Below are 12,757 nucleotides of genomic sequence, written 5' to 3' on the forward strand. Positions count from 1 at the left end.
TTTCAAGCAGAAAGACAATATTATGAAAATGTTAGAACACCTGGAACGTACACGGAAGATCCACGTCGAAAATATCCTACCAGAAGTCGGGACTTCTACACTGAGTGGGACCCATATCAGGGAGATTACTATGATCCACAATACTTTGAAGACCCTCGGGAATATCGGGAATACAGAGCTGACCCTTATGAGCAGGACATACGTAAATACAGCTATCTGCAGCGGGAACGTGAAAGAGAAAGGGAGCGCTTTGAAACAGATCGTGGACGCGATCATGGAAGGAGGACCATTGAGCGTAGCCAGAGCCCGTCTCACATTACCACTCGCCGACCTGCTAGCCCAACTGCATCTCCATCACTCTCTGAGAGAATACCAAGCGATTCAGACCGCCGTATTTGTTGTCGATCATCTGAAAGAAGTGGTAGCTGCAGTTCAATATCTCCACCAAGATTTGAAAAACTTGAAAAGGCACGCTCTGAAAGGTATAATAAAAGTGAAAAACTTGAGAAGGACAGAGTTTTTGAAATTGACAGTGGGAATGTAGTTGAAAAGGAAAAGAGGACTGGACGAAAAGAACGAGGAGACAAAGACAAAAGTGAAAAACAGAGGGTTAAGAAGCTTAAAATGGCGTCACCTATTATCCAGACATGTGAACCAGAACCTGAACTTGAAAGAGATGTTAGTCCTGAGTCTGTTCTGCGTAGTAAAGCCAGCAAAATCCAAAAAGAAAGCTCAAGTAAAGGGAGGTTAGACCTTCTGCCATGTGTGGTGCAGTTAACACGAGTTAAAGAAAAAGAAGGAAAATTGATTGGCCATGTTGTCCAAGAAAAACAAATACAAAGGGGTGGGAGTGACAGTCCGAGACTGGCATCACCTCCAGCTGACCAGAGGAGTCCTCCATTCCGCACAGAGCCATCAAAAATTGATATTGGTAAGCATGGGAAGGTTCCCAGAGACAAAAGTATGCACAGTTTAGTGGAGGTCACTGACAAAGATGGTAAAATCAAAGCCAAAAAACATGGGAAATCTGAAATGGGATTTGACAGTGGCATTTCAGTGGATATTGACCGTCTAGCTGCAAGGAAAAGGCGTTTTGAAGACTCTGGTAAAGCTGATCGACAAAAAAGAGCTAGTGAAGAGGACCTTGGTAGATCTGGACTTTATAAGCTGTGGAACAGTGCTAAGGAGACAGATTTGGATAAGAATCTTTTGATGAGAGGGATTCATAAAAAGGATCACCACAAAGAAAAATGTGTGCGGATGATTTCAGTTAATAGTCCAAAAGAAGGACAAGACAGTGATATCAACCCCGAAGGCCTTCCTCTGGAGCGGCACTCACAACTAGTGCAACTGGCTGAAGATTCTACAGATCAGTTAGACTCTCCCTACCTTAAAATGGATCTAGAGAGCTCAAAAAGGGAAAATACCTCAAGTTTTACAAAAATATCAGATGATAACGCCGTTGATTTGGACGAATTAAAAGAACAGAAACAAGTTATGCCTGAAAACGCACAAGGCAGAGCGAAATCCAGAGACTCTGATGGAGATGAACAATTTGTGCACATTGACCAGACTAATATTTGCACAAAACAAACTGAACACAGTCAACGGCTTAGATCCAAGCTAGGGGAGCCTGATAAGGGAGTCAAGTTTGACAACCAACTACATAGTGAGACTCGTGACTTTGAAAAGGATTATTTCGTTCAAGACTTTGAAAAATCAGTACCGGATGTGGCCAGTGATGATATATTATACTGTAAACGAAAGAAATTGGAGAATATTGACTTTGAAATACTCAAATTAAAAAGAGAGCGCAACTTTTCAAGTTCCCAAAAGTTCAATGAAGACATTTACACCATGTCATCATCAATAGGAGCTGCTCAGTCTTCTGAAAACGAGGAAGATGAAACAGCCCATGTCTCTTTGACAGGTACAAATAAAGAAAGAAAATCCTCTCCAACAGCAGGTGAGAAATTTTCACACACCGAGTCATTGAAAAACAGTTTGGACCTGATGCCTAGACATTTTCAGTCTTCTGACACTGAGCTCCCAAAGCTTAACACGTCCTTGCTCGGATGTGATGAAGAGTTAATGCAGCACTGGGAAAGAGGGATAAAGCCTGATTCATTCAGAATGGAAATGTCATTCCAAAGTGATATTTCAAAGCATGAAAGCATTCGGAAGCGCCTTGGTCAGGATTTGGAACCTGGAGAAGTGCAGTCTGATTCAGATGATGATGGAGAAAACAAGTCCAAGTCGAATAGTTCCTTGTCCTACATCCTCAGGGATCGTGATAAGAGGATGACAGACCTGAAGCTTTCAGGCTCCTTGGAAAAGAATAAGTTTTACTCCTTTGCTTTGGATAAAACTATAACTCCTGATACAAAAGCACTCCTGGAAAGAGCCAAAACATTGTATTCTTCTAGGGAAGACAATTGGTCCTTTCTCCCTTCACGCTTTCCAGCCTCCCACAGGTGTTCAGATAAGGACAAGGTAGAACTAACACCTCGACCAATACCTTCTTGGTATATGAAAAAGAAAAAGATTCGTACTAACTCTGAAGAAAAGCTGCATGACAAAAAGGAGGAACTTAAGCCACAGGACCAAGAGCGTCAGGAATTGTTTGCCTCTCGTTTCCTTCACAGCTCAATCTTTGAACAGGATTCCCGGCGTTTGCAGCATCTTGAACGTAAAGATCAAGATTTAGAAATTGGAAGTGGAAGGCCTTTGAACAAGCCAGTTGCTGCTGAAGCGGAGCCTGAATCTGCAGGAAGTGACATCCCACAAGAGCCGATAGTGCTTTTCCATAGTCGTTTTTTGGAGCTTCAGCAACAAAAAGACAAAGACCACCTTCCACCTGATACTGAGAAGGATTCATTAGTGCCAGACATAAAAAGAAATGAAGTTCAGAACTGTGATAATATCATACTTGATAAGGAACTGGAGCCAGTACAAAAGGCAGATGACAAATCAGCCAGCCCCTCATTAATCTCTACTGCCTTACCATTTGTTCCTTCCCCTAAAGAAATTTCACCACAAGAAAAGAAAGAAGTTTTAACTCCACCCTCAGATCAACCTGTGCCAGTTGTCAAAGAAGAAAAAGTAGAGCCAATCCTTGAGGTTTCGCAACCTCACTCTGTCGCCATGGAAGACTTCAAACCTGTTGCTGTTAAGTTAAACAGATCCCCTTCACTTACTCTTTTAGAACCAGAAAATGAAACTGAAACAAAACCAGAGTTAAAAGAACTGAAGGTGGAATGTGGTGATAGTAAAACAGTGGAACATACTCCCATTGTGGAAGATAAACCTCCAACTCCTGGTGGTTCCCTGGGTGGTTTTGAAAGAGAGACTGCAGAAATCACTTACTCTGACTGCCCAAAGATGGAAGAAAAACCTGAAACTATGAAGTCAGAACCTGAAACTGAAAATCAAGAATCAAAAGACTTTGAGGAATCTCAGAAAACCGAAACCGATGGTGAGGTGTGCATGCCAGAACTAGAGGCTGAAATAAAACCGTTACCAAATCGCAGACAACCCAAGAGTAAAAGGGCAAAACCGCTGTCAGTATTACGAACTACACAACCTTCGCAAATTGCTACCACTGAAAAACCTGCAACACGTAAGAGTGAACGGATTGACCGAGAGAAACTCAAAAGGGCTTCATCTCCTCGTGCAGAAGCACCAAAGACATCAGTTGACTCTAAAACAACATCCAAGTCACCAATACATGCATCAGACTCTGAACAAAACATAGAGTCAAGTTTGATCCATGGGAGAACACGTCGGCGAAACGTAAGGTCAGTCTACGCCACACTACATGAAGACGACCAAGCTGGTAAAGAGGTAGTTGAGTCACCACGCTGCATGCGCAAACGTGGTGCTGATAAAGAACCAATACAGCAAGATGTTCAAATTTCTACCAATACTAGACGTGGACGCCCACCTAAAAGAGGCATCAAACGAGGAGAAGATGTTTCACCAGTAAAGGTTGATCAGAAGAAACTGATGGAAGAAGACACAGAGGCGTCATGTACAGTAGAGGTTGTGAAAGCCTCTGAGGGCTGGCGTTCACCCCGCACCCAGAAGCAGCAGCAAACACCTCAGACTCCATCTACTCCAACTACCAAGAAAGGAAGTAGAGCAGACAAACTGTCTGGGAGCACGACAGAGCTAGCTGAACAAGATGATATGGCAAGTCAAAACGAGCCAGAGCTTAAGCCTAAAACTGAACCGCTTGGCAAGTTATCAGAAAGGGTGGAAAATCCAAACTCAACAGTGCACAAAAAAGAAAAGGAATTAAAAGATGGTGGAAAGAAATCTGGTGATGTTGATGATGAAAAGCTAGACATTGGCCCCTTAGAGAGGAGACAGCAGCCTGAAAAGAGTGCAAAAGTTAAAACACCAAGGTTAAAACGTAACACCAAACAGATAGCTGAAGACAAATCCCACAGTTTAAAAAATCTCGAGATCCGTGTTAGTGTTGATGATGTAAAAGGTTTACTCCGTTCAGAGGATGATGAGCTTGAGACCTTTGAAGCTCCAGCTATTACAAAAACTAAGACAGCACTACAAGATAATGAAGGAATAAAAACAATAGACCAAATTCCAAAAGATTCAAAAGAGCTTGCTGCACAGGATAAAGAAGACTCAGAATCAGAACTTCCAGCTGATCCAGCTGCTGCATTATTAGCACGACAGATGGAATTAGAGCAGGCAGTCGAAAATATTGCTAAGCTTACAGTGGAGCAGCCTTCTCGACCATATAAAGAGCCACCTTCAGAGCAAACTACGATATTGCCTCCTGTTGCAGTGGAACCAGAGAGTGAAGTTGAGGAGGAGAAGCGAGCTAATCCTGCTAGTGAAACTGAACTTGCAGCTGCTATTGATTCAATTACAGCAGAAGAAACATGTGTAGATGCAGATAGCTTCACATCTCCTCCCACTTACACTGCTCTTATTCCCACCCCTGAATCCTTGATATCCTCCTCCTCCAATGAGATTATGGAACCTGAAACTCACATGGTGATCAACAATATTCTTGCCGGGGATTTAGATGATGGTCCTGTGACACCAGGCTCAAATCGGCCAGGGGCGGAATCTAAGGCAGCTGAAGATCCCATTTTACTTGAAACACCCAGGAAAACCGGAAAAGTTAGAGCCAAAACCACGAAAAAGACAAGAAGTCGTAAAGGGGCTGGTAACAGAAAAGGGGATGCTGCTGAAGAGGTTTCTCAGTCAGAGTCCACTCCAGTCAAGTTACCTGAATCAATCCCAGAAGACCCAGAAACCAATAATTCAAAAGCAGTCACTGTTACAGCTGCGGCCACTTCAGCAGCCTCTGTAGTCACTGCTGTTGCTACTTGTAGGCGAGACTTAACAAGTGCCATAACGGTCGACACACCCAAAGAGGCAGAACAGCCTGAGGTTGAACAGCCTGTGCCTAAAGAATCTGCTTTTCATTCTGGCGCAAACAGTATCTCCAGTGTTAAAAAGCACCCCCAAGCAGCAGAGCCATGTACTCCTACATTTACCCCTGCTCCTGCTTGCACACAACCTGTATCCCAGTTAAGTGTACCTCTGTTGCGGCCTGCCAAAGTGCCACTTTCACCTGACTGGCCTCAGAGATCTGAAGAAAGCAGAATCTATGTTGCCCCTTCAAGTCATGTAAAAGTGGTAACTCCTTCAATGCAAGCATCAGCTGCACTTGGAACCCCTGCAGCAAATCCTCCAATGCCTCCAGACACCAAGGCCTCTGACATTGACCCCAGTTCAAGCACGTTAAGAAAAATTCTGATGGAACCTAAATATGTGTCTGCGTCAAATAGCAATTCTATACCTACCACTATAGTCACACCAGCACTGTCAGAGCCTTCACGGATGTCAGAGAATGAAAATCCCTCTGATGCAGTGGGTTCAAGACAGTTACATTCTGAAGAGAGGCCACCATTACCTCCCCAGCCCATGCATCATAAACCATCTCCACTGACAGAGTCACAGCAGAACTGTGGAGAGAAAAACCAGCATACAATTATTTCTCCTGCTACCTCAGTAATAAGTCGAATTCCAATGCCTTACGATACAGAAGAAACTCCACGTATTTCACTAAGCAACCGAAGCATTGGCCTAACCATTCCCAAGCAAAAATTCAGATCAAACTCCAATGAGAACAGCCGATGCCTTGCTATGGATATAGTAGAAGATGGGACAAGAGGACGCTCTGTTGTCGAAAGCACTCCATACATTACTGGTTCCAGTCCTGGCCTAAGGGTCAATACATCTGAGGGTGTTGTCGTACTCAGTTATTCAGGTCAGAAAACCGAAGGACCTCACAGGATGAGAGCCAAAATTAGTCAGATTCCTCAAGCCAGTGCTGGTGATATAGAGTTTCAGCAATCTGTTTCCAAATCTCAATTAAAACAAGACCCAGTCATCTCATCATCCCAGTCACCTACTCCCAAAGCAGCCCCAACTCCTTCTGGTTATGGTCACACAGGAGTCCTTTTAGCCGGCCAGTCGTATAACTCTCAACCTGTTATTTCTAGTACCAAGCAGGAGAGTCTTGGATCTGACAAATCTGAGTCTCCATATCACACAGCCCCCCAAGGCAGTGTAGTAAAGATGTTCCAGCAACCAGTTAGTTCTTCTCAAGTCTTAATGTACAACCCACCTGTGATACAACAGCAGCATGGCAAGAGAGGACTAGGGTCAGAGCCTCTGTCGAAAAAGATGGACCCTGGCAAAGCTGCGCAGCAGTCTAATCTCAGCCCAGTCACACACCACCCATCACTTTCTGGAACCCGTATGAGCCCCAGCCCTGGCATTGTAAATGATCGGTCAGCTCTGCACCTTAAGCAAGAACCACAGTCTCCACGAACAGCTGTTCACTCTCCTTCACCTTTTGTCAAAGCCTGTCCTCCAAGCAGTTCTCCTATTGGCACATCTGTTGTTCTGACCCATGGCATGCCACCAATGTCTAGCTATCATTCTGCGATGCATCACTCGCACTCAGAACAGTCCTCTGTCATAATTCAACCTCACAGTGTCACTCAGTCAATGGCTCATGATGCCAGGATGAACACCCCACCGATGCCTGGGATAAATTATGGAAGGCGAGGTGATTCGCTGTCTGCGCCGCTTCCGGGGTCTCAACAGCGCTCAAACCCACAACAGCAAAATGTCATTCGAGATATGGTTCTGCACTGTCATTCAAGTCCCCAAGGTTCAGTATCAAGTGGTGGCGGCAACAGTGCAAGTGAAGAAGAGCCTAGACACTTTAACCAAGCACTCAGTAGACCTTCAGTTCCCCAGCTGCAGTCAGATGTAATGATGATTCACAGTGATCACAGAGGACTTCACCCAAACATACGCATGGAGCAGTACAGAGACATGCACCAGCGCATCCTCATGCACCAGCAACGGGGTGAACAGGCTGCTGTAGAGGCAAGACAGTCACGCAGAGACTCGGAGACTGGAACAGCATCTTCAGGCAATATCTCTGGACCTTCAAAGAGTCCTATTTCGGGGAAGAGCATTGATCTTTCTGCAAAGGAACCTCTCAAACCACTCGAAGGAAAGCTTATCCATCCAAACTCCAGTGAAAGCAGAATCCGAGGAGTCCATGCATCTAGTCCTGTCATGGTGTCGCCTCACCCTCATGGGGTTCACCTAATGCATCCAGGTGGTGCAGGCTCCTTTCCAGTTTACAGGGACATTCGAGGCTTCTCATCCCAGTTTTCACCACACAACCTGGCTAACCAAGGTGTTACATCTTCACAGGTGAGTTAAGATGCTTTAATGATTACATTTGTGCAAATAATACTACTACTATACATTTTCAACTTAACAAGCACATTTAAACATATACATAAAATATAAATAAAAAATATGATGTCTCTTGATGGGTTCGGATTATCAGGTACCTCCAGATCCTGAACTGGGTAACCGTGGTAAAATGTCTCAGTCCCATGGGTGTGGAAGTGATTCCAAGTCTGAGACCTCCCACCTTCGCCATGCTACCTCTTCGGACCTCTCACACATTTCCCGAATACAGGGGGATACAGTCTCACCCTCATACCAGTCTCCCATGATGTCCCCTATGGGTCTTACACACAAGTCAGATCTATCTCTTCAGAAAGGCCCTCCAGCCTTCCTGTCTACTTCAGCAGTACCCTCTTCGACTTCAGTACAGCCACGGCCGGATGCCAAACTGGAACATTCAGGACATCGTTCCGTTGACATGGTGCAGCTATTGACGGTAAGAAGAATGACAGACCAGCTCTTTGGTGACGTGTAGAATTTATTTTCAGGGAAAATAAAGACGTTTTTTTTCTTTTCTTCATGCAGAAGTATCCTATCGTATGGCAAGGCCTGTTGGCATTGAAAAACGACCAGGCTGCTGTCCAGTTACATTTTGTTTCCGGCAACACCATGCTGGCCCAGCGCTCCCTTCCACCCCCAGAGGGAGGTCCTCTTCTCCGTATTGTTCAGAGGATGAGGCTCGAGGCTTCCCAGCTGGACAGTGTGGCACGCAGAATGACTGTAAGTATTTGATTTCTGCTACCTTTGAACAGCAGGTTCTAAAATTTGGCTGAATATAGATTTAATCAGGACCCTGACTTTGAAGAACTGACTAAAACGATGGATCTATGAATTAATTAAGCAATAACGTAAGATAGTGCCGTTATCTTTGTTTTTCTACATATATATACATTTTAAGATTAAAACTTGATATGTGTGGCAGGTGGAAAATGACTACTGTTTGCTACTGGCTCTACCCTGTGGTCGAGACCAAGAAGATGTCCTTGGTCAAACCCAAGCCTTGAAAAGTGGCTTCATCACATACCTGCAAGCTAAACAGGCAGCTGGCATCATCAATGTGCCCAACCCTGGCTCTACTCAGGTTTAAGCATTTTATGTTTTTATATTTGCACATTTTACTGTGTTTTAAGACAGCTAAGATGTTGAAGATGTTGCTCCTTCTCTCATCGTGTTATTTTTTCTTCTTTGGGTTTACAGCCAGCTTATGTGGTTCAGATTTTTCCACCTTGTGAATTCTCCGAGAGCCACTTGTCACGTCTGGCCCCGGACCTTCTCAACAGCATATCCAGCATTTCCCCTCACCTCATGATTGTCATCGCCTCTGTTTAATTACCTCCATTTTTTTTCCTGGACTAAGCCAACACCAGCCCTTTTGGACTCATCCAGTTTGTTGGAAGCTGGAATTGCCTCATATTTTTATGAGTTGGACTTCTTTTTACGAAAAAAAACAAAACAACCTAATTTAGCATGAACTCACCTTTTCTCCTTCACTTCACCAAGTCCTTAAGTCACCCAGTGATGTTGAATTCCAAAAACTATACCTTTCTGAAAAGGATATGAAGGGTTGAGGGGGATTTTATTTTTGGATGAGGATTTGCTCATTTCATTCTTGCCATTTTTGGAGGTGTTGTGCATAGCCTTTTTTCTTATTCATAGCATTCATTAAGCTGTGGATGGATACCTTCGTATGGGATATTTTTTATCTTCATAAAAGTGATTGTGATTTTTTTTAAGACTATGTCAGAAGTCATTGCACTATGTTGAAGAGAAATTGTGAACTTTGTACAGATTTGAGTATAAAATGATACATGTTATGGACTAATTCTTGTGATCACATCAGTCATGCTTGTGCAAGATAAAAGAAAATCATTGCCTGGAAAAACGATCAATCAAGATCAGTCATACATGCTTTTGCTTATTCACCATCAGCAAATTTCTACTTAATTTCTGGACTCAACTCTCCATCCCAAAGTGTTCCCTGCCCCAGGAACTCGTAAGGGGACGATTAGAGTTGTACAGTTTACACTCAATGCCTCAACAGGGGACTATATAAAGAATATTTAATTAGTTTATTTTTGTTTGCATCTTCTTTAAGCCTAAAGGTATTGTTGACAATTGTGAAACTGTAAATATTATAAATATTTAAAGACTGAAGCAATGTGGAGAGACCAAGTGAATATTTTACAAGACAGATCATCAGATCTTTCTTTGGACCGGGGCAGGGATGGGGAACAGCGGGGGAGGATCTGTACAAGATTACCGATTGATATTTGCCCCCCAAAAAAACAACAACAAAAAAACTTGATTTTGTGCCAAAACATTTTTTTGCTAATACTCAACACGCGCAATGTATCTAAAACATTTGATCAGAACATATTTTCATATGTGACTTTGTATTTTGTCATCCGGAGGGCAGATTTGATTCCTTTTTTTGTATTGTTCATAAACCTTTCTCTGTTATTACAGTGCTTTTACATGATGGAACTCTGTGTTCATTTCAAAAGGACCATTGTACTGTAGGGTTTGCAATTCTGCTCCTATTCCTGTTTTTATTCTCCCTCCATGTGGTCCTGTACTGCCCCCTGCTGTCTGAAAAACAACTCTCTTACTTATTAGGCACTGCATCTTGAGGTCATTTATCCACGACTTCATGGCAGATATGCATGCTTTTATTTTTCAAATTCTAAAAAGCTAAAGTAGGATCATAAAGGCAAAGAATGTGACTTAAACTTGACATCAAGCCGCTAATGGATGTGTTAATCATCTGTCTCCACCCCTCCCCTTAATTGTGTCCTTGAGCCAAGCTGTAAATACTGATCTCCTTAATCTGTGCTCTCGTGTATTCCCCCCCCCCCCCCCCCCCCCCCACCCTTATAATTGTCTTTCTTCAGGGTCTTTCTTTTTGTTTTGTGCAACAAAACAACGCAGTCTGAAAGAGACGGGAGAGGAGGTGAACCGATGCTGAAAGTAAAAACCATGCTTGTCAGTTTTGTGTTGTAAATATTTCTATGACTGCAAGCTGAATACTCTCATGGTTATGTTGAAGGCACTTATAATTTTTGATAAACAAATGAAAAGAAAAAAAACTTCAAACAGCGATTAATATGAAAACTGTCTTTTGATCAACCTTCATTTTGAGTGTATTTTGCTGTTCCTCCATGAGGACATTTTAAACTGTAAAATAAATGGTTGTTTAACTTACTTCTGAAGATCATTAAATGGTCCGTAACTCTGTTTTTCTTCTTCTCCTTTTGTGATTTGTGAATCTGAAGGTACAAGTGAAGAAGGATTTCACCAGAGACCTTCAGTGCTTTAAACTTTAGCTTCAATGCTTCTCTAACATGTTGCAAAAGCTGCAAATGATTCAGCAATTAAAATGCTTAACAAGAGCGGTCTTACCTTGGATACCTGTGCATCTAGACTATTTCTTAATGTTCTTCCACTATTCTTTCAATTTAGAATTTATTGATGAAAATATGGCACAAAACGTACAATATTGTCTCTCCAGCAATGCAAAGACTCCAGATCTGAATGAACTGGATGAAGTTAGGCCAAACTCTAGTGAAAGTTTTCACATTTTGGATCAATCCTGCCACCAAACGGAAAAACCAGTCACAATATTCTGGGCGGAGGTAGAAATACTTTACCTGGCATCCATGCATCAATCCGTCTTCTTGATGGGCATGTATACTCCAGACAGAAAGGTCGATTCAAGCCCAAACCACTGCCCCAGCATGCTGGCTTACTCGTTATTACAGTTGTTGCTGCGATGTTTACAGCGGTCAGAAGATGTCACTATAACACTAAACTACAAGGCTTATTTTCAAGCCATGGTACGCTTCGGGAGTGTGAATCAGACAACCACAGAAGGCAGTTGCAACATAAACCTACCCTGCAAGTATGAGTTTTCCTTCACATGACAGTGCCTGTCCTGGAGCTTAGATTTTCTACAGTGTTTGAATTAGAAACTGTCAAAGAAATACGTCCACCTAAGCAGAAGATCTTTCTGTCTGTCTTGCTGGGGGAAAAATTCTAAACACAGGATCACTGTATTACTGCTGTAATGGATAAGGAGGATACAATCAGGTCATCTCCTCCTGCATTATGATAACACACAGATGTTGACAGAAGCTGACAAGCTTCGTCACAGTTAACAGAAAAGAAATTGTATCAAATAAATAGGAGTGCTGGCATCTTTTAGACTCTTAGGCTGTTCTGTTGGGCAATACGGTCAGGGAGGATCTCGATCTGTGCCAAATTCCAGGCAGGGTGATAAAGACCTATCTTCACTGACAAGCATAACAAGGAGTCCTGCAACCACTAAGCCTTGATTTCAACATACAGCGCAATATTGTATGAAGACATATAAAACACTGAGTGAGCCTCAATCCACAGAAGAACTGTTTAACTTTGTCAGATATGCACAGAACCACACATCTGTGATAAAAGCAAAGGGCACTCACACCAAATATGATTTTAATTTCCTTATTTTTTTGTTTTGTTTTTATATTTACTGCAATTACCATAAAGTTATTTCAAACATGCGTCTGCACTGTTGTTGAATCAGTCTCATTGCCTATGAATTCTGTCCAAACGTGAGTGTGGCAGAGTCTGAAAACCTCTTTGTGGCTCCGTCTTTAGAGCAGTGCTCAAGTGGATATGGAGCAAGACAAATGAGCACCGTGGCTGTCAAAGCTGCAGTTACAGACTCATCCCTGAGGCAGGCAGCTCTATGGTTTTGGAGGAATTTTAAGACTGTGGCTGGAACATCAGGGTTTCCGGCTTCACCCGTCCAATTCGGGTGTATGCTAGTTGTCAAATTCCCCAGAGGGAGGCCTGTGGGGATTTAGAGACGATTGGATTACTATTTGGGAAAGTTTGGTGGTCGGGGCTGTATTATCTCTCATTAATTTTGGAAGTACTCCTTAGGCAGGGAAGA

General features: G+C 42.9%; 1 protein-coding gene across 2 annotated transcripts in view; it reads left to right on the plus strand.

Moving 5' to 3' along the window:
- spen (spen family transcriptional repressor) overlaps positions 1-10,675 on the plus strand; it is a 25,254-nt gene extending 14,579 nt beyond the window's left edge. For both annotated transcript variants that reach the window (XM_006785352.3, XM_087833660.1), the window contains 5 exons: positions 1-7,776; positions 7,916-8,254; positions 8,344-8,538; positions 8,741-8,899; positions 9,016-10,675. The exon at positions 1-7,776 is cut by the window's left edge and continues 25 nt beyond it. In XM_006785352.3, the coding sequence (XP_006785415.2) occupies positions 1-7,776; positions 7,916-8,254; positions 8,344-8,538; positions 8,741-8,899; positions 9,016-9,147 (8,601 nt within the window). In that variant the 3' untranslated portion in view covers positions 9,148-10,675. The remainder of the gene's footprint in view (positions 7,777-7,915; positions 8,255-8,343; positions 8,539-8,740; positions 8,900-9,015) is intronic.
- The last annotated feature ends 2,082 nt before the right edge of the window (positions 10,676-12,757 follow it).

The sequence above is a fragment of the Neolamprologus brichardi genome, chromosome 20 (genome assembly GCF_056152115.1).
Source record: "Neolamprologus brichardi isolate AB-2024 chromosome 20, ASM5615211v1, whole genome shotgun sequence".
NCBI lineage: Eukaryota > Metazoa > Chordata > Actinopteri > Cichliformes > Cichlidae > Neolamprologus > Neolamprologus brichardi.